The 22815-nt window shown below is 37.3% G+C and overlaps 1 protein-coding gene across 4 annotated transcripts in view; it reads left to right on the top strand.

The window, feature by feature from the left end:
* The window catches only part of CNOT2 (CCR4-NOT transcription complex subunit 2), a 126662-nt gene extending 106161 nt beyond the window's left edge, over positions 1-20501 (top strand). For 3 of the 4 annotated variants that reach the window (XM_014521471.2, XM_014521468.2, XM_014521470.2), the window contains 8 exons: positions 1020-1144; positions 2701-2821; positions 2934-3090; positions 7741-7802; positions 7904-7953; positions 9141-9241; positions 9853-9997; positions 19354-20501. In XM_014521471.2, the coding sequence (XP_014376957.1) occupies positions 1020-1144; positions 2701-2821; positions 2934-3090; positions 7741-7802; positions 7904-7953; positions 9141-9241; positions 9853-9997; positions 19354-19440 (848 nt within the window). In that variant the 3' untranslated portion in view covers positions 19441-20501. Of the gene's footprint in view, positions 1-1019; positions 1145-2700; positions 2822-2933; positions 3091-7740; positions 7803-7903; positions 7954-9140; positions 9242-9852; positions 9998-12144; positions 12181-19353 lie in introns of all 4 variants that reach the window. The other variant, XM_014521472.2, reaches the window with a different exon arrangement.
* Positions 20502-22815: the final 2314 nt, after the last annotated feature.

The following is a 22815-nucleotide window of genomic DNA, read 5'->3' as shown; positions in this document are numbered from 1 at the left end:
TCCTGCTGTGTACAGAGAAATGCAAGACTCCTTCGATTTCTCCTCATAACAGAAGCAACCTGCAACAGTTTAAAATTTGACTAACTGCTTGGGTGAAAAAACAGTAATGGTCAAGACAACAGTATTCACTCTACATAGTTCCCTTCTGTGAATTTAGGAAGTAGACCTCCTTGACATTGAACCACTAGAAAGGCATCAGTAATGCAATTTTTGTTCATGTGCTCACATTAATCTCTGAAAAAATGAGCTCTAGGCTTCCCTCCATCTGTACTTAGTGTGATGAAGCCCTGATTGCTGGGGGGTGGGTTTTGTGCATCTGAGCTAGGATGGCAGCCTCTGAAGTATTCTTTTGTTGGTATAATAGCAAGTGCTGCTCTGTGGTCTTGGATTTCATGTTCAGTGGGAATGGCCTACTTTTTAGAAATTGGGGTCAGAGCAGAGTTGCAGGCTAAGCACTTACAATTTTTCTGCTATACAAGTCATTGGCAACTACAACTAGTGATGTTCTATTGCAAAAGACATGCAAGTAATTTGTAAAACATAATCTGACCTATCTTTGTTCAGAAAATCTTTACAGTACTAAAGAAAAGAGATCTATACCTTTACGGCCATAACGCTTTCTTCCCTTCATCAGTCTTATTTTATTATTATTAAAAACAATTTTGATAATCTTCAGAAGAGTTTTTGTTTGTTCAAATGGGCAAGAGAGTGGTAGTGGTGATAAAAATGAATTTAATCCAGAATGTAAATGTAGTGAAATCAAGCTGTTCTGGATAAGAATTGAGCCCCAAATCTTTCTCGGATTTTTTTTTTCTTTTCTTAAGAGCATTTTTAGTTGGAATTGTATTGATGAGCAGTAATGCTCTCTTGTTGTTGTTTTCTTTTCTTTTTATATTTTCTTTCAGTTCTATATTTATGGTACACTTCATTCCGTACTTGTAATACAAAAAAGTGTAACCAAATGGCAGAAAAATATTTTTATGGTAATATTAACGTAACTGACTTGATTTTGATTGTAGTTGGAATGGTAACAAAACCAGCAAGTGAGCAATCCCAGGACTTCTCGATACACAATGAGGATTTTCCAGCATTACCAGGCTCCAGCTATAAAGATCCAACATCTAGTAACGATGACAGTAAATCTGTAAGTAAATATAAAAACATGTTTTCCTTCGATGGTAATTTCTTTTTTGGCAGCTTAGTTTAAAATTGGTAATATACCAATGGAGTTACACTACTGCTTTAGCATGACAGATTTAGGAGTCAATAGATGGAAAACTCTTCTGGGCAGTCAGTTCATAGCTGGTATGGAGCCTTTCACCTCCTGTGTGGATCTGTGATGATGCAAATTACCTCAAATAGTTTTCCATCTATTGACTTCTCCGTGAAATCCTTTGAAATAGGAACTTTCATTTCTACCTAGAAGAACCGTTACAATTTTTTTCCCAATGCCTGATGAAGGGTGTTTGTGCCAGAAAGCTTGCAATTAAAGATTGTTTTGTTTTGTTTTTGTTTGTTTTTTTGCAAAAATCTTGTTGGTCTAATAAAATATATCATCTCTCTACTACGAGTCCTGATTTACCTTTTCCCCTAGACCAATACGGCCACAACCTGGATACCTATCCCCATGTTATCAGCATTTTCTATTGTTTAGCTTAACTGACTCCTGACTTAGCGTGCTGGCTGCTGTGGATCCACTTCTGAGGCCTCTACTATATCATATAGGGAACCTAAATGTCTAACTCCAATCCGTGGTTTTTTCTCTGGGGGCCAGGTGTCTAAAAAGTAAGAAGAGGCACAATGCTGAGTATTTCAAGGAGTATCATTTGATCTAACCCTGATCCCTTAAGGACAGTTTTGTGTCAAGATTATATATCTGTGATATAGAAATAATAAGTAATGGTTATGGAAGATCATTTTTTGTCAGTTTGTGGCAGTAGAGAGCATTCATTTTATACAACTTCCTTGGCAGATGTTGTGTTTATACGTCTGTCTTAAAGGGTGTAAGCATGTCAAGTATGTTTTGCTTGCTTCTGTAATTGGGTCCGGTTATTATCCCAGTGTGTCAGTTACTGCACCTCAGAAAAGCATTTTGTGAGGACAGACTGTTGGCAAGGAATTGAAAGTCTTACAAGTTCTTTCTGTGCCCATGTTTAGGAACGCCAGTAGCTTGAATTTAAGTAATGTTCTGCTCCCAATGTTTATTCTTTCCTTTTTATTATTACATTTCAGGCCATATATTTGGATGAGGTTCTTATTTGGGCAGGGGGATAAATGTCCAGAAACAACACTTTTTAGATTTATAAGTTTTGCAAAAGTAATAAGTAACCCATTGTACCAGAGTCCCAGATGGTTTACATGTTGTTCAGGCATAAAGCCTGAGAAGTTGAGGGCATCCATGTCTTGGTATATTTGTACATAAAGGAAATATTAAAAACAAGTGCGACATCATAGTTTCTAAGATCAGTAAACCAACATTTCTCTCCCACCACCAAAATTTAGAGGTGAAGAACCTTGTAGTGTGGTATATTATTTAATTTCTGTAGGGATATGATCAGGCTTCAGCTTTGTAACATGTATAATCCTGTTGATAACTGTATAGAGCACTTATTTCAGACATCCTACTCATACCAGTTTTTCCATGTTGGGTTTATGTTTTCTGTTTTATGCTAACCTGCACAAAATATTTTTCCTTAATAGAATTTGAATACATCAGGCAAAACATCATCTAGTGCAGATGGACCCAAATTCCCTGGAGATAAAAGTTCAACAACGCAAAACAACAACCAGCAGAAAAAAGGGATCCAGGTGTTACCTGATGGTATGTATGCCTTGTTAATTTTCCTTCAATTTTTTAAAGTCCTTCTGAAAATCCATTCACAAGATTCTTCTATTTCATAAAAGGAGAGAATGAACTTATTGGTCTTTCCCAGGTCGGGTTACCAACATTCCTCAAGGGATGGTGACGGACCAGTTTGGAATGATTGGATTGTTAACATTCATCAGGGCAGCAGAGACAGACCCAGGAATGGTACATCTTGCATTAGGAAGTGATTTAACAACATTAGGTCTCAATCTCAACTCTCCTGAGTAAGTTTCTTTTTGGTACTATTGTCAATTTTGTTTTTATTATGCAGCTGTTTGTAATAATGGGTTTTTTCAACTTATGCAGATATAAAAACTGCAAGTTATTTTGCAAAATTAAATTTGAAAAGGCAGTGACAGTAAAAATAAAACCTTCATTGACAAACAAAATGTGCTGGGGGGCACAATGAGATCTTGTTTTGCATGGTTTCAATAAACCTGGAGGCTTTCCTTATTCCATTAACTTATAGATTTTCTTTAGGGAAATGGCAGTGTGCTGTTAATTTCATACATTAGTTATTTTTAAAGTCCTTGAGGATATATATACATTTAACAAACAGACAGTTTTTGTTGTAAATTAAACTTGCATTTTAATAACTAGGCAGGTGTATTGTTAGCTGTATTGCACCAAATGTTAACCTTAAATAGGTAGCGGTGTAGGTTCAGAGTAAACTTCTGGTAATTTAGTTGTTGTCTTTTTCTCCATGTAGTCAATTGTGATCTCTGACATGACAAAGAAGAAGAGTAAATGATATAAAGAGCCTCCTTATGTCACTGTATGGGCTGCTCATCAGTAGAGCCTGAGAGGGGGAGATGGGCTATGACCTCCCCTTTCATGTGTATGGGTGGGAAGTGACAGCCTTGCCTCTACCCTCTAACACAGCAACTTTACTGTATAGCATAGAAGGCCATTTGTGCCATTTTGGAGCAATAGGAAAAAAGGAACTTTGGATGTTACCTTGCTTCTGGGATAGTGCAACAACACTCTGTCCTTTTACTTGGTCTGGATTGTAGAACTAGAAGCCAGGTCAGTATCTTGTGAGATAGATGGGAAACGCATGGGACACCTAACTGTCTTGCTTAACTTGACACACAACATATTAAAAATAGAAATTAATCTAAAAGGCACTGGATGCATCTCATGCACAGAAGAATCTTGCTGATCTTCACACTACTCAGAATGGTAAATGTAAAGAGGAAAATTGTGGAATCTGCATTTACTACACATGAGTAGTACTAGACTGAGGTGTAATCTTTTCTATTTACTATCTCTTTCATGTGGTGCACTGATTTTTTGCTTTTAATTTAGATTATCTCAGTAGGTTTATTTCTGAGACTTGCATAATATTTTGCTAGGGGTTGGTGGCAGGGAAGTTGAGGGATCTTGCTATGGTTCCAGAGACATGAGTTCAAGCCCAGCTCTTTACTGCTGCTGCAAGCTTCCACACTTGACCCAGTTCATATAGGTACTTGGCTAGTCGGACTGGAGATTCCAAGGGCACTCAGACATGTTATTAACCACATCACTTCCTAGCGTGCCTTGAATCTGCACTCCCCAGGTGCCATCTGGCTCAGGTGGACCTTTTGCTTTCTTACTTAATAAAGCCCATTTCAGCAAGGCTTTTAAAGCAAGCTTTTTTTTTTTATATTCTTGACATACTGAATAGTAATCCTGCTTTAGAAAAGAAATTATCCTAAAGGACAGTGAAGCAGTCCTTCAAATACATTTTAAAACTCAAAGGCTAAGCTAGTTCCAAAGTTGGTCATGGGGGGTGACTCCACTCATGTCTCTCAGGCCCTCTGCAGAAGAGCTGGACATTGGAAGTTGACTGATTCCCCACCTTGATAGGACTTCTTGATCAAGGGAGGGCCCTCAGCTACTTTGTAGAGGCCATGTGAACCACCTGCTAGACAGGTGGAACTAAAGCCTAGCCAAAGGTATACATGTTGAGGCAGCTGTAAGAGTGTTCTGTTCAAGCTCAGAGCAGCCTAGTGTGAAGTGAGTGCACCCTAGGACAGAGTGAGCTGACCAGGTAAAGAGAATTTTGGCTGAGAGGAAGGAGAATATAAAGGGTATAAGCCTTAATGCTGTTGAAAAAAAGAAAAAAATCAAACCCTATAGATAGAACTACCCCATAAACAAAAGTAAGAGGACAAGAAGCTGTTGGGGCAGGCACTGGGGTGGGGAGACTGGGAAGGGAGTGGGAGCAGAAAAGCCAAAAAGTTAAACAGAATGCAGGTCCAGCCATCTGTATGATTATCTTCCCCAAGAAGAAGTGGCATATGTTTGCACATAGTGCTACACAGCCCCGACAGGCAAGCCGGCATGGGGCCCAGGCTGGCAGCAGGGGCAGGTTACGAGCTAGTGCTGAGCACGGGGAAAAGTGGCCCCTCACTTGCCCCGTGGCCAGCGCCCTGCACTGTATCCACCTGCAGCCCACGTGGGGCTGCCCGTGCCTGCTCAGGACAGCCCCGCATGGGCTGTGAGCGACTGCAGCAGGGAGCACCGGCCATAGGGCAGGCGAGGGGCCGCTTTTCCCGGGGCTACCCATGCGGCCAAAACTGGGTAAGCGGCCCTCCACCCGAAATAATTGCCCGCCCCTGGTGTAGACCCTGCTGCTTCTGTGCAATGTGGGCTAGATAGACTTGACCTAGTATGGCTTCCTTTAGGTTCTTTTATGTTCTTGGCAGTGATGTACACAGTTGGAGGCATACTGGTATGTTGTGCATATTTCTGACCAAAATTATTAACATGCACGCTTATTCAAGACTATTCTTGTTCTTGTTTTTGTTGGTTGATTTTTAATGAAGAATTGTTACATATTTTGTCATCTTTTATGTATATTGTTCGCCTGATAACATTTGACCCAGATATTTGTCCTGCAGTAGCTAGCTTTAGTTTGAATACAGGAAAAAGGCTTACTAAATGATTGTACTTCCCCTGAAGTAAAAGCTGTATTTTTACCCACTGTGTCAAACATCATCACTTTGCTTTTATAAATGCTACATGAATAGTTAAATACATTTCAGACCTCGAAAACTCAACCTTTCTGCCTTATGGAGTACTTGCGATATGGTTAAAAATGTCTTCCTGGCTTAAGAGCACAGAATAACTTCTTTGCAGCATTACCTGTTGCTTTAAAATGTGCTTTTGAAAAATATAAAGCATATTTAAAATATGTAACTTTGTCACTAGCATTTTCATTTTATGAGTATTTCTAGGAAAGATGCCAGTTTTACATAGATTATACTTGTAGGTAGGAATGAGCTTTTATTTAAAAAAAAAAAAACAAAAAACAGTCAGATAAATGAAGAACTAAAATAAAACCACTTACATTTTAGTAGTCAAGCTAAATGTCCATTCATTCAGTATCATGCAGGGCAAAACTGACAAAGGGACCAGCTCATTTTAACCTTTTGCATTGCATATATTTTGTAGTCTAATGTTCCAGTCTTCTGCAATTAGTCCTTACTTATGGCATACATTAAGTTAGTCTGACACCACACAATTTGGTAGTGATCAGCTCCTTAAATTCTTGCTGATAGCATTGATAGGTTGATAACATTAGAAGAAGGGTCTATACTGTGTGGTGGTTTTTTGCTGAGGTTTTTCCATTTGACTGATGAGAGAGATGGATCTGTGTTCCTTTTTGATTTTTATGGTAGTATTTAAATGGGTAATGAGCCTTTATTCTTCAACTCCTTGGGAAGCGCTTCACACTTGGACTGATTTTTTTCTCCTGTTAGAGGCAGGGAAGTGGTTTCCTTGCAAAAGCCTGGTCTCTGCTGTTTCCTTTGGCAGACCTGGAAGGTGGGTATGAGGCTATGGAACTGATGGAAGGAAGCTTTGCTCTAGAATCCACCTTCTTACACAAGGAAGTTCTTGGTCATTTTCCACTCCTACAAGCTGCCTCTGCCACTGAAGTCTCTTCTGTCAGTCTCTGGCAAAAGTTGTCAGTCTTGTGGTGCAGTTGGTTTGCAGTAGAATTAGTATCACTTGATCTGGGTACCTGTGGACTGCAAAACGCAGTTGGGGAAGTGATCAGCCTTTGTTAATTTCCCAGGCTTCAGAGATTTTATAGCAGCTATTATGATGCCTTCCTGCTAGAAAGATGCAAAGATTTAATAGGGTACCGTTCTGAAGTTTCATTTACAAAATATGCTATAATATCCTACTGTCACAAATAATTAAAATGAAACGGCAGCTGACAAAATTGCATCTTGTGTTGCACTGTCCTCTCTTTTTTCTACTATCTGCTGATTATGATTAATACATTCCATTGTTTCTCAGTTGATCATAAAGTCACTGGTGCAATGTCTAAGTTCTTCAGTATGTCCTTAGCCATATAATGGCCCTGGTTTTCTTTTTCTTTGCACAACATAAAGAATTAAATAAAAGCAAAATCTAAAATTCTCCTTCCCTTCCCCTTAATGGTTCTTTATGTGCTTTTTTACACTCCTAGAATTTAAAGGAAGTGTAAAAGTTGTAAAATCTTTATCAGTCATTAGGAGAGAGACCTGCCAGCATAAGCTTTATTTCCTTTAAATAAAACTCTTTTAAGTTAGAGGTGCTGGTTTATAAGCATGTCACGGTTATGAGTGATTACACTGTGCTTCATTCTACCTAGTAAAATTGGGCATCTAAAAGAGGTTGGAGCCAAAGGTACTTGCATTCCAAGCACAGTAGAAGATGGAATCCCAGCACTGTAGAATTCTATGGTGATATTCCTACCATCTTCAACAGAGGGTTAGGACCTCACAGTAGAAGCGGGTGGGTCAGTCGGTGCTTTTGAAAACGAAGTGAAAAATGTAAGTGTCTGGGGAGAATGGGATGGGTATATTGTTCCTTATTGCTTTTAAATTTGTTTTCTTCAGAAATCTCTACCCCAAATTTGCATCACCTTGGGCATCTTCACCTTGTCGACCTCAAGACATAGGTATGGGAAAATTGGCTGTGATTTAATATTTTGTTAATATTTGCAAATGAGAATCAATGACTTGGTTTAACAATTAGGTCAATTCTGATTCCCTTATCTAGACTTCCATGTTCCATCTGAATACTTAACGAACATTCACATTAGAGATAAGGTGAGTGTGCTTTCTTGTGCTGTATAATACATTTATATTGATAAGAAGCTACTTATAGCATATTTCTCAAGATAACACATTACAAGTAATTTGCATTCAAATTATCTTGTATTAAATCATGCATTCTGTAAAGTCTTGCATTCTGAGAGACAGTGGCATACAAAATACTTTAATAGGTGTACGCGATGGCTATTCTAGCCTTACATTTTTATCTATTTGACTTATACCTGCACCCATTTTTTTCTGTTTTTCTTGGATGTTTTGAGCTTAAAAACAAGTTATATTTACTTTGGGGATGTGAGGGCAGATTTGGGGAATGGTTGATTAAATGTTAAGATAATCATAGTTGTACATTTAAAAAAAAAAAAAAAAAAAAAAAGGCAATGTAGACCAGTATCCTGCTTCTGACCCATGCCAGATCCTTCAAATCAAATTAAGCCCCTGTAATTCATATACTGTAGTATTACTAGCATTCTGTTATATGGAGATTTCTTAACCTGAACTGATCAGTTTATAACCTTAACTGAAGATGTAGCATTAGTTGCTCTTCTGTCACTTTCTTCCTTTAACTAGTTAATGGGAAATTTTTGGATCATTTAGAAAGAAATCTTATGTATTGTAATTCTCTAAGAGATCTTTCAAGGTTTTAAGAATTTAGTACAGTGGGTTTTTTTTTACATGTTATGTGAATCATGGCATGATAACTGTAAATGAGAGAATACCTTTAAAAGTAAAAATCAGAAAATATGTGCAGAGAGAAGGATCCCCATCTTGATTGTTTGTTTAACACTTCTGTTGTCTGAAAAACTTAATTAAAGTGAAGAAAGTGTGAGAATCATTAGTGTGGTGTTCTTATGTATTAGTACACCTTTTGCAACACAGTTGATACTGGGGCGGGCAATTATTTTGGGCAGAGGGCTGCTTACTGAGTTTTGGTAAGCCATCAAGGGCTGCATGACGGGAAGCTAGGGGCAGATGAAAATTGATTTTCTACATTTTTTAGGGGCCCCACAGGCCAGATAGAATGGCTTGGTGGGCTTCATCTGGCCCACAGGCCACATTTTGCCCACCTCTGGTTAATACCAAAATCTGCTTATATTGTGTATAATGATTTTTGTCATTTTAAATGGTATCTGCTATCTAACCTATATGTGGTTTCACATCTTTATTTCTCTTATCTTTTGCAGCTGGCTGCAATAAAACTTGGCCGCTATGGAGAAGATCTTCTGTTTTATCTCTATTACATGAATGGAGGAGATGTATTACAGCTATTAGCAGCAGTAGAGCTGTATGTTCAAACTTTTGGCCAGTTTTTATATACAGTATAACTTATTGCAGAAACCAAGTAGTACTTTGCTCAAAAAGTGAAGAGCAATTTCTAGTGTTAAGTCCTACTAATATAGGCACAGTCTACTTGCACCTGCAGCTCAAGTGTTCTAGTACCTACTCCAAAATGGGTTTCCTTCTAGTCTCCTCAGTTGTAAAACAAGCATAAAATTTACCTGTCTCATGGGTTTTGTATTGCTTATAAAAATACTTTGAGGATAATTGGTATATAGATACCAACAATTTTTATAATTGATTATTTAAAAACTCCACAGCAAAACTAGTGAGAGTAAATGAAGCTCAGAAAAAAGTGTACTATGCAAGTAGATCAGCTTCTTACCTGGTATAGTCAAAACTTTTGTCTTTGATTAGGATAAGGGTTAATAAACAACTGTAGGAAGTCGAAATGATAGAGGAGATAAGCTGGTGTTTTATGGATTTAAAGTTATGCTTTAATATAAGCATATTGCGGTGTTTTGTCAAAGTGCTAACTTCTATTTTAAAGCATGTGTGTATGTGCTAAAATGAAAGCAGCTAACAAATTTATTTTTCTTCCCAATTTAAAAATGAAAGCTTTAACCGAGATTGGAGATACCACAAAGAGGAGCGAGTATGGATCACCAGGGCACCAGGCATGGAGCCAACAATGAAAACCAATACATATGAGAGGGGAACATATTACTTCTTTGATTGTCTTAACTGGAGGAAAGTAGCTAAGGTATCTCTTTTTCCTTATGCAGAGAGAGAGAGAGAGAGAGAGAGAGAGAGTGTGTGTGTGTGTTCACGCGCACGCTTGCGCATATCCATTCTTCCTGTTTGTGTTCCAGCTCTTAAGCAAGTTCCCTTTTATCACCCATCTTTCAGATTTTGATTTCAGATGTAGGAGAATATTAAGGGTTCCTTTAAAATGCTGGTTCATTATTGGGGAAGAGGACCCATTTCACTTTATGTTCCTCTAGGACTTTTAGGGTGGCAGGCTATATCTAAACTTTGGGGCTTCTCGTGGGCTACACAACCTGTTTCTAGTTGGGGAAGAAGGTGGGGGGGGGGGGGGGGGGGGAGGTAAGAGCAGGCTGAGCAGCAGTGGTGTTAACCCCTGTGTGCTGATCACTCTCCTATCACTTACCTCACTGCCAAAATGTGTTCGCAGTGAGGATCTCAACCCAGCAATTCTGTAGCAGGTTCTTAACTCTTGCCCCACATGTACACCGCACCTTTCCCTTTGGTCTGGCTCTACTGACACAACAGGTCTGGCAGCCTCAGGGTTTAATAGCACTGCTGCTCACCTTGCTAGAGAATTTCTGGCCCTGCAGGACATGATTTAACCACTCACTGGTTGATCGCATAAGATCCATGGACCACCATTTGGAGAGCCCTGCTCTACGTGGATAGACATAGTATTTACCATTTTCTAGGACACAAATCAAATGGTTTTTTTTAGTTCCTGTACTAAAGAATAAGAAGTTCTATTTGCTATTCAGGAGCCGTGCGCCAATACTGTTTGGTTTGGAAAATTGTATGTGTAGCACAAACGTCTTATTTTCCACTTTAAAAAAAATCTTCATGATTTGTTCCAGTAGATTCACACTGTAGGTATTTTACATTCTATCACTTGTTCTTCAGTATCCTTTTAAAAGCATCACACTTTCTGAGTTCGTATGCACTCAGATCCCTCTTTCTGGGCCAAGACACAAAAAAGGACAACCCCCCCCCATTTCTTTTTGTTCTGTCACATAACATTAAATAGCAGCTACTTTTTCCCTATACAGAATTAATGTCAGCGACTTTGTAGAATTTAGTAATAACATTTTACTGTAGGTTTGAGTCGTGTTTTGTAAGACACTTTTTCTTTGCTAGCATTTGTTTGCCATGATAGAGCTCATTTAAAAAAAAAAAAAGTTTTAAAGTGCTTTTTTTCACACCACTGTTCAGTTTTAGACACCAGGTAGTGAGGATATTTATTCAATATTATAGCAACATATTATTTGAACTCTTAAAAATAAATTTGCCTTCTGCTGTAGAAAGAGGCTGTGTACCTTTGGGGATGTTGCATACCGAAAAGAGATGTCTTCAGCTTGACCTCTGGTTTGAGTTGAAAATAATCCTCCTCATAGAGAATGCATTTGATTGAGTCATAGGAACCCTCAGGGAATCAGTGACGCATTTTAATTTTGCCATGTGTGTATGTTGATACAACATTGTTTGTTTCATGTTTGACTAGAAATGTTTGAATCACTAGTAGTAGGCAGAAACCTTTAGTGTCAGATATTTCTTAGGAACCAGGGAATGAACTTGCTACATCACTTTTTCTTCTGTTTTAAAGCTCTGAAACAAATTCAGCAGGTCAGGACCCAGCTTTTATCTTGAAACGGGTTTAGCAGATGTAACTTCTGGATATTAGTCATGTCCAGGAATCTCTAATCACTGTCCTTCCCTATTCTCAGGTCTCTTGCTTCAGGTTAGAGGGCAACTCTTTCATTCAACCTAAAAGTCTAATTGCTGGCTAGCTAGATCATGGGGTTTTGAACTTCTCAGAACAAGTCATGTCTTTGCACTTTGGAATCATGAAAATAGGCAGTTGTATGCTTGAAAATGAATGTTTTTCAGACCTGGTCAGAGGCCAAAGGGAATTATTTTCAGTATTCTCCCCTGACGTTGGGTTTTCTCTGACCTTAATTGGTTGAGGTTTGTCTTTACAGTTGAAGTGTATTTAATTACCAGCTCTGATCACCATATAACTGCTGTTCAGCCTTTTCTTCTTTCTGTTTTATCAATGAGACTATTAAAACCATTTTACTAAGAAATTAACATTTAATTCTCTCAAATTTATGGAGGTTCTCTTTGACCTCTTGATATGTGTTACAGGTTGCTTAGATGCCCCCACCAGTGGCTATAATACAGGCAAGCTAATTTCCTTACTAACTATCTTAATGGCAAACCTTCCTTGTACAATTTTTCATAAGTAAAAAGTAATTTCAATGCCTGAATACAAAAATGAGGCTAAGACTGAATTGTAGATTTGAAATTGAAATCAATTATCAGTATTTTGAGCCTCCAATAGATTTTTAATAGAGCTGTATGTGAGGTGTTTGGAGAGGAATTATGCATTACTTTTTAATAGATAGGAAAAACTATTTTGGAAGCCAACTTCTTTCAGCTTCTTGAGTGAAGCCATGTATTTTCAGTTCCGAGTCTGGATAAATAGATCAAAATCTGTTTTCAGACGCTCTGCAAATAAATCAGAATTAGAATGAATGTAGTCAAAGGAATTAACCCATTCTGCCACAAAGGGTGCTGACAGACATGGAAAAAGGAAAAAACCCAAAAACAGTGCTTTAATGGAAGAGCACTTGCCTCAATTTGACCCAGCTCCCCAGGACCTGTATAGCTTACATGCTTCAGCAGGGCTTTTCACACTTTTATCTAACAGCTAATTCAATTCACTATATTAGATAGTAGTGCCAAAAAGTCCCCACTGAAGTGTGTGAGCTACACAGATGCTGGGCAAGTCGGGTCAAAGTGATACCCTCTCCTGGGTGTGCTTGGTGCAGGGGTTTGCCAAGCTCTGTTTTGTTGTTGTGTCCAATCCCCCCGAAGCATCCAGGGATAGCAAACTCTGTAGTGTCTATTCCCTGTATGCCAACAGAAATAGAATCAAGCTCCAAAAGACTACATGGAGCTTGAGTCTTTTTTTTTTTTTTTTTAAGCAGTAGTATCTATGGAATTCAGAAAGGGTGCTTAATTCAAGAGAGCAGTTGCTTCAGTCTGACTCGTGCTCTTTATCCCTCCTGTGGGAATATGCACAGTGAGTCTCCCACAGTAGGGTTCTGCACGGGTGGTGTCCTATAGAACTATTAATTATAGCTGTTCTCCAAATGCACTGCCTCTGCATTTCCACACCGGTTCTGCTGCCTTATTCACATTCTGAATATAAATTTGTCAAGTATTAAGAAGGAACTGGGGGCTTGTTAGGGGAAGAAAAGAGCTTGTCTGCATTCTCTTCTAGAATTCTTCTAATAGCTTGTTTGGAAAGGTATTTACATGACAAGGCATTAACTTTTCCAGACTCCATCTGTAGAGGAAATGCATTTTTTTTCTAGACATATTTATGAGTGCAAGGATGGGAACTGGTATGTTACTCTGAAGATTTTTCTTATTAATTTTGGTATGGTATATAGCAAGAAAGCTGAATAAAGGGTGATGGGGAGAGGTTAGGAGATTCTGAAAAAACCTTATTTTTTGAACTCTAGAAAAAACAGCTAGTTAGCTATGCTTGCTGTTGTTAGCTGTGTGTGAACCCTCCATCTTTGGCAAGCAGGAGTCATTTATAGGCAGAGATCAAGCATGTGGCCTTATGGCTTGAAAAATTTGATACCATTTTTTTTTTACCTTAATATCTGGAACCAATTCCAGATGGTTTAGTAGGAAAAAAAGACCTTATTTGATTAAATGCTGCTTTTAATATGGAGGATATTGTATTTTACCTTACGTTAGAAAATTTGAGTTCCAGATAATTAATACATATATAAAGTTGTACAAAACATATCCCAATGATGGGAAATCCATTTTTTAAAGATGATTTTACTTTAAAAGCTATTTTCATTATACTGTTTATAGCAAATTAAATGTTAGCTAATATTAAGAAATAACACTTTTTCCTAGAAAAGTGCATATTACTAATTATCATTTAATTGTTCATTAATGTTATTTCAGGGCAGTCAAATTGTCCATTACATATCTAAATGCAGGTACACTTGCTGGTTGTGCAAATATAAACTTATTGTGTCTTTTTTTATACATATTTGAAAATGCACAAACAATCATTTAAATTCAAGAATAGGTTGTAATGCAACTAGGTAAGATGAAATGAAATGTAGGTGCATTCTTTGGGTTATATTACTAAAAGACAGGCACAGTTTGTAAAAAGTATAGAATACACATGCAGTTTAATAACCTTTTTGTGACAATATCGTAGACTGACTTCAACAAAATCTAATAAAGCTAGATTAAGCAGTCGTGTTCATGAAAAAGAAAAGATCTTTTGTTTAATAAAGAATGGATTTTGCTTAAATATTTACTTTAACAGACTGAAGAAGGAAATGATTCAAAATGAAATAAGCAATGAGACCATTCCTAAACTTCCATGAAAATAAAATCAAATGGATTTCACTTTGTGTAGTTAAATAGCCTAAGTATTTGAATAATGATGAATGCAAGTTTACATGCATCTTGGAAAGAGAGGTCAAGGAAATGCTGATTACAAATACGATATAAATGTATTTTTGTTCTGTTCCATATGGAAAGTACAACATAGGTAGAGATGGTTTGGTTTTATACTGTGCAGGTGAAGCAAAATCATTCTTATTAGATATTTATTTTTGTTGGAACTTCTGAGAAGACGGCAACATCTCTCAGACACTGGAGAAAGGGAAGTGCCTCCCACAGTATCACATTTTCAGGAAGTCTTGGTTAAATTCTTCCAACTAAAATTCTCGAATTTCTCCATTTAAAGAGTGAGAAGTTATCTAAGAAACAAAATTAAGGACATTTTTATCTGTAAGAGTTAAATTCTTTATGGTAACTTAAATCTATGTCCTCATCCTACACTTGAAAAATGCTGGTGGCTTTTACAAATATCTTTCTAATATTTAAGGTTCATATTAATTTACATATTTGTATAATCGGCAAAACACAGAGTTATGGGTCTCTTTAATTCCCACGTTTTATTTGGGCCTTCATGTTCATTTTGTAGCCTGTGTTAGTGTTTTCAGACAGATGTTAAAACTGCATATATTAATATGGCTTCTACCATTTCCCTTGGCAAACTAATGAAGTTTTGCCATCAAAACTCCCTCCTTCTCCTCCTCCGACCTATTCAGCCTAAACTTTGAGTGTTTCATTCCTTTAGTCTTGGGAATTGACCTAAGCAGTTCCATTTCATTTTGGTGTTGATGCTTGTTAGTATTTTGTGTGTGTACTCACTAGTCAGTATGAGCTAGCAGAATGACATGGCAAATAAGTGATTTGAATTCACTACACCTGCCCATCACTAAAGAAATAAACACGTATGTCTAGGTGTTTCCCGTAAATATGCTATCCTTTTCCTCAATTAAACACTGTAAAAAAAATCACTGCATTCATATCAGAATTAAAAGCTAAATTAATTTAACCAGTCCTTGTTTAATACACAATCTGCAGCTTTTCCCTTTCCTTGATAACTGTATATAGTTTCATAGTAGCTAGGGTCAGGAAGGACCTGAACAGATCATCTAGCCTGACTCCCTGCCACAGGCAGAAATGAATGCTGGGTTCACAAAACCCCAGACAGGTGATCATCTAACCTCTTTTTGATTTTACCCAAGGTAGGGGAAAGACCATTTCCCTAGGAAGTTGGTTCCAGATTCTGGCCACCCTAACTGTAAAATATTGCCTCCTGATCTCTAACCTAAACCTATTCTCTATCAGCTTATTACCGTTGTTCCTCATCACCCCAGGTGGTGCTGGGGAGAATAGGGCTCTTCCTATTTGCTGATGATCTCCCCTGATGAGTCTGTAGGCAGCCACCAGGTCGCCCCTCAGCCTCCTATTGCCAAGGCTGAACAGGTTCAGGTTCCTCAGTCTCTCCTTATAGATCCTGTCCTGCTGCCTTCTCACCAAATGGGTGGCCCTCCTCTGAACTCTCTCCAGGCTGGTCACATCCTTTTTAAAGTGTGGCACCCAGTACTGGACGCAGTACTCCACTTGCGGCCTGACCAATGTCGCATAGAGGGTGAGAATCACCTCTCTGGACCAGCTTGAGATGCACCTTTGCATGCATGACAAGGTATGGCTGGCCTTGCTGGCTGTGGTCTGGCATTGGCGGCTCATGTTCATCTTGGAGTCAATAATGACTCCAAGATCCCGTTCGGCCTCTGTGCTTTCAAGAGGGGAACTCCCCAGCCTGTATGTATGCTGTGGAGTCCTTCTCCCAAGGTGCAGCACCCTGCATTTTATCTGCGTTGAGCCCCATCCTATTCTCATATGCCCACTTTTGTAGTCTCTAAATCTAGTTGCAGCCTCTCTCTCCCTTCAAGTGTGTCCACCTCGCCCCACATCTTAGTGTCATCAGCAAACTTGGACTTGCTTTCCACCCCCTTGTCCAAGTCATTGATGAAGATGTTAAACAGTGCGGGCCTGAGGACCGAGCCCTGGGGGACCCCACTGCTCACATCTCGCCAGGTTGAGTACGACCCGTCCACCACTACTCAGTGCGCTCCATCAGCCAGTTTTCACCCATCCAACTGTGTAGGCATCAATGCCACAGTCGCTTAATTTATTAATGAGAATGGGGTGAGAGACAGTGTCAAAGGCCTTCTTAAAGTCTAGAAAGACTATGTCCACAGCAACACCATCATCCAAGGATTTAGTTACCTGGTCACAAAAGGCAATCAGGTTGGTCAGGCAGAACCTGCCTTTGAACCCAAGCTGGTTGCCCCAGAGCATGATCTCCCCTGCTGCCGGCCCCCCCCCCCCCCATATATAATACATTCATTGTTGCTGTTCATACCCAAATTCATGGTAGATATAAAAACATGACATGTGTGTAATTATTTTCCTATATGCAATAAATACCCGAATTTTGGTTTCCAAAGGAATGTTTGGTGATTTCCCCCCCACCTATATTCTTTTGTGATAACTTGCATATTTCTGGATATGGGACACTTCAGTACCTCAGCTTACATGAGACAACATCACTGAAAAAAAATCTATTTTCATGCTTACATAATTTACAACTTATGGATATTTTGAAGTAGTTGATTCACTAGGAAGTCTCAATTCATACAGATCTAAGGAACCCTTATTAGTCAGTCAGATTCCTTGTCTTAAACTTTTTAATCTATCTTTTCATTTCAACCAGCCATTGTCCACATGTAGTGTTGAAAATCCATATACTTATGCATTCCAGAATATGACCAGACTCAAGAAAACTGATTTAGTGTCTTAGCATTTATCCTTTCCTTTGCCAAGTTTTTGTTGAAGTAGCAATTCCTAGACAGTTGTCCGTAGACTTGAGGGTAACCTGCAGATCATTGTTCAGTTAAGTGCAGAATGGATACTTTGAGAACCATCCAATGCAATGTGGGGAAGGAAGCAGTTTGAAGAGTACATTTTGCTTTATACAAAGTGGTTTACAAAATAAAGAGCAGGGTTAATGTGCCAAACTTGTTCCACATGAAAGGAGAATGAGGGGGAGGAGAGGGGGCTCTGCCATACATTACATGCATGGACCTGCACAAAAAGGGGAAGGTACACTTTTTGGGATATGGCCTGTCACTGTATTAAGTTTTTTGGATATATTAAAGCACAATGCAGAATTAAGGTCCCCAAGAAGTGAATGCAGAAGAAAGGTGCCATAGCAAGAGTATATGAGGTTCTTATGCAGATGAACAGTCTTTTCCAAATCCTACTGTGATTTTTTTTTTTTTTTTTTCCCCGTTCCCCCCCATCCCCCCCGGGGTTAGGGATAACTGTGGGCATATAAATTCACTGAATTCTTATTGTTAACTAAACTCTCTTTACTGTAGTAAAGATCTTCCTAGTGCCAGGCATCTATAAGGTGAAACAAAGTTTGAGAGGTCTGGAATTGAGTCAGAGATCAAGTTCGGATTAGAATTAAACAATTCTGATTTAATTCACCTTCTGTACAACAAATGCTACAATATTAAACTACAGACAATGGTACAGTGAGACTTTTTGTTCACTGCTCATAGTGTATTCATCAGTATACAGGAATAAAGAGAAGATCCATAGCAGTCAAGTTTACCATACAAAAGAGGTTCCTTGTTTGAGTTAGAATAAATTACCAATTACTCTTACTGTTGAAGATAGAAGTTTTTCTTTAACACCGAGTGGTTATTTCTGAGGTAACAGAATGTTGCCAAATTAACAGTTTCAATTAAATATTCACTTTGTGAATGAAAGTAAAATAAGGATGAGGAAATGTATCAGACTGCTTAAAATAGTAAAATGATGCAAAGCCCATAGTTTTTCTGTTTTAATGTATTTTAACATGCATTCAGAAAATCCCAAGGGGAGAACACAAAAATTAGAATGGTAGAAAGTGGGATCATGGGAAGAAATTAAAGATGTTAAAAGAAGTTTTAAGTTCACAAGATAAGTATCAAGAAATATCCAAACAGTAAGCATCCTTGAACTGTCTCTTAACGAATGCATCAAAATACAACCTTAAGCTAAATGACTAAAATGTTTATACTTATACATATTAAACATCCTCAAGCAATAATTCAAGGTATTGTATTAGCAAGGAAAAGAACTATCCATTTATTAATCAGTATCTGTATGGCATCGCTGTACATTGATTGAGATCCAACATTCATTATAATAGTTTATTAAGTGCTTTGAAATTAATGGGACATCATCAAAGTTCATTATAGTCAGGCTTTTATCAGTGGCTCAGATAATGTAAAGGAATGCTGACTAAATCTGAATATGCAAAAATGGATACAAGAGTTATTAGATCTGGGATTCTTAAATTGATTTAAATGGTCTCTTTATATGCTTGTGTGTTGCTTTTGTATTTAATGTCATAAAAGAGAACCCTGGCTTTGTGATCTTTCTAACTAATTTGAGTTCATCTGACAGCTGGCACCAAAATACCCCCAAACTTGAGTGGTGTTGCATCTCAAATAGGTCTTCATAAAGCTCTTTTAAAGTGTTAAATGCTTTGTTTAAAATTCTGCTAATGACTTACTTGCATACTGTATTCTGGCTCTGTGCTAAACTCTTTAAGTGCTCACAACTCAGCTGGTGAGGCTAACTCACCGCTGGAAAAAATGGGGAAGATGGCACCATTACAGACAGCACTGAAGCATACTGACTATCTTGCATGTTAAAAAATCTGTGATTGCAAACTAAGCAAGCTTTATTTTAGCCCTATTAGTAAACTAGGACTTATATTAAAATGCTGCTTTTACAAGTAATTTAAGAAAATTTGTTAAGTATACACAGATATTTCCATGTATAAATGAAAGAGTACCAGTAATTAAAGATTTATTTGTCTTTGTTTAATTGTAGGAGTTCCATCTGGAATATGACAAACTAGAAGAAAGGCCTCATCTGCCATCAACTTTCAACTACAACCCTGCTCAGCAAGCCTTCTAAAGACTTCCCTTTTCTTGGGGTATGGCTGTCTCAGCACAATACTCAACATAACTGCAGAACTGATGTGGCTCAGGCATCCTGGTTTTAATTCCTTGAGGATCTGGCAATTGGCTCATGCAAAGGGTCACCATTTGAGGTCCTGCCTTACTAATTATGTGCTGCCCAACAACTAAATTTGTCATTTGTTTTTCTTTAGTTTGAGCAGGGTCTGAATTTGTTTCTGTTTATTTTTATTTTTTGCCAGCAGACAAGCTTGGGTCTGTAAAGACAAGCGAGTACACTGACAAAAATTTACCACTTAGTTTCCAAAATGTAAAAAAGAAAAAAAAGAAAAAAGGAAAAGACAAAAAATTAGACAACAAAATTTGCATTGTTCATTGTAGCACTATTGGTAATAAAAAATGTTTGTGCATTTTTATGTGAAGATCCTTCTCGTATTTCATTTGGAAAGATGAGCAAGGTCTGCTTCCTTCATTTTACTTCCCCTTCTGTTTTCGAAAGGCAGTTTTCGCCAAGCTTAATGCAAGAATATCTGACTGTTTAGAAGAAAGATATTGCCACAACCTCTGGTTAGTTGTCCGGAGTTGTGTATTACTGAGCTTCATCTTTCCAGAATGAGCAAAACACTGTCCAGTCTTTGTTACGATTTTGTAATAAATGTGTACATTTTTTTTAAATTTTTGGACATCACATGAATAAAGGTATGTATGTACGAATGTGTATATATTATATATATGACATCTATTTTGGAAAATGTTTGCCCTGCTGTACCTCATTTTTAGGAGGTGTGCATGGATGCAATATATGAAAACGGGACATTCTGGAACTGCTGGTCAGGGGACTACTTTGTCGCCCTGTGCACTAAAGGGCCAGATTTTCAGCAGCCAAGGACATCCATACCCAAGTGAATGTGATGGGACTTAAAGAAGTGAACTGAGACAATTCACTCTGGCTGTTTGAACAGCAGCGTTTCATAGGAAGAGAAAAAAAAGATCAATCTTGTATTTTCTGACCACATAAAGGCTTCTTCTCTTTGTAATAAAGTAGAAAAGCTCTCCTCACTGCAGTGTTGACTTTGATTTGAGATTGTGAAATTATTTCTTCAACAATGAAAATGAAAAATACCTGTTGAAGTATTAAATATCAAGCTGTACAGTGGTTAAGACACTTACATTGAAGAGTCTTTTTGCTGCTGACAAGTAATTTAAGAGATTATTTACCTATCTACAGTAGGCCAAATATTTTGGTCATTCTTGTTTTCATATTAAACAAACTAATACAAAACAGAAAATTATTTTTTATGGGGTTGGGTAACATTTTGAAATAGAAAGATGCTCTAAAACTTTCTCTTTGCGATTTAATACCAGTCACAGCTTACCTTCAAGCTGATATTTTATCACTTCAAACAGCGATACATTTCCTTTTGATTCATATTATTACAACCTGAGCTTCCGACCTCAAAGAAACATTGAATACACCACTTCAGGCAAGCACGGTAACTGATCTCTGACTAACGAAGGAAAAAAACAACCATCTGGATAGTGTCCCTTATTTTGACGTGACTGCTATATTTCCCATTCAACTACTTGTGAACTATTTTCCATCTTATAATGCAAACTGTTTAAAATACCTGAAGTTACCAAAGCAAGAAAAGACAGCAAAACACAATGTCAGTGAATCTTGATTTTTTTTTTATTTTTTTTTATTTTAGTTTTTAACCTATTTTTCTATGTAGTGGAAAACAGTTTGTTGGCATTTATCAAATAATGTTTGGAAATTGACCATAATGACATTGCTGTGTTTCTGTATCAGGTGTATAGCAACTTTAAATTCTACATTTTATATGTATTTTGAGATAAGAGAGACATAAAAATATAAAACTACTTTATATCAGCTTTTTATTATTTAAAGCAAAATACTTTCTCAACCCAAAGGAAAAGCGCTGGTTTATAACATTAATGGTGATTAGCAGTCCTGGAAAAAAAGAGTTGTGCAATTCCCCCTCCTCCCCAGTTTAGAAAACAATAACATATTTAACTATTACAAGCAAAAAAAGCAAACTAAAGAGAATGACTTTCCAAAAAATGACAAGTTAATTCTCACATGTGGTGTTGTTTTTTTTTTTAAGGCCTGCTTGAACTTCAATTTTTTTTTATTATTATTATTCCTGTATCCTAATTTTAATTCAGAGATGATTTGTGGTCTAATATTTTTTTCTGAAACAACATCAAAGGTCTGGTGAGCTGAATGGTGACAGAATAAGGAGCAAGATAGTATTAGTTAAATTTACAAATTTAAAGCCATAGATGTTGCTCAGCATAGAAAAACATTTCAAAAACCATTCTTAATCTGGAGTTAAGGATATAACACTGCCCTACAGTAACTTTTGTGAAGCCTCTGCATTTAATTAAACTAGTTGAAAAGCTTGATGCATTTAAGATGTATTTTCAAGCAAAATGCATAAGTGTTAGCGGGGAACTAATTACTTGTCCCCCTCAAAGGGAAAAATGGTTTGACTCTCATTTAATATTTCCTTGTAATCGGAAAAAGGGCTACCTGAAACTCAGGTTCTTATTTTGTGCTATGTTGCTTCAAATCAAGAGAACTTTTAAAATATACAACAAAAGACATAACATCTGAAATACTACATGAACAATATATATCTCCTTAGTTAAAACACATGCTATTTTCAAAAAATATATATTAATGACAACACCTTAAATAATTTTAGTGAATAAATTGATATAGGAAACTATCCAATTAAATGTAACGAAATATTGTTACATTTTATTTTGTATGGTCCATGTCAATTTATGTATAGGTTTTCTTTAGGTGATTTTTATAGTTTCTTATCGTTATTGTTCTCAGAGCAACCACTTGATAAGTACTTAAAATGTTTTCAATTAAGTTGTCCTTTTGTAACTGCAAATAGTCTCTGAATACAGCATGCAAGGTAAAATTAAAGTGACGTAAAATTGATAGTGCTTAAATCTTGGGAGCATTTCAGAGATGTTCCTATAGTTTTGGTTTGTTACTGTTTATTAAAAATCTTTTATTTACCTTTTTAAACAGATGATGAACTATTCCAGTGTATTTGGAAAACTGCTACCCTATTAAGAGCACTTTAAATGGTCCTTACTGGTTTGACTGAAGAAAATTCCTAAGGAGAACATTCATAGTAAAACAACCATATCATAAGTGCTGCTCCTTAAAATAATAATAATAAAAGACCATCAGCCTTAACACTTGAATTTTGTTTTAGTTTTATGATGGCCTTGGGCCTGGTAAATTCTTGCATATACAAAAAATGTAATGTGCTTGATTAGCCATATTGATCACCTAGGCAATCCCAGCAATAACATGTAACTATTCATA

Source organism: Alligator sinensis, unplaced genomic scaffold (genome assembly GCF_000455745.1).
Source record: "Alligator sinensis unplaced genomic scaffold, ASM45574v1 scaffold506_1, whole genome shotgun sequence".
NCBI lineage: Eukaryota > Metazoa > Chordata > Crocodylia > Alligatoridae > Alligator > Alligator sinensis.
The sequence above is the reverse complement of the archived record's forward strand: the minus strand, read 5'-3'. Positions and strand labels throughout refer to the sequence as shown.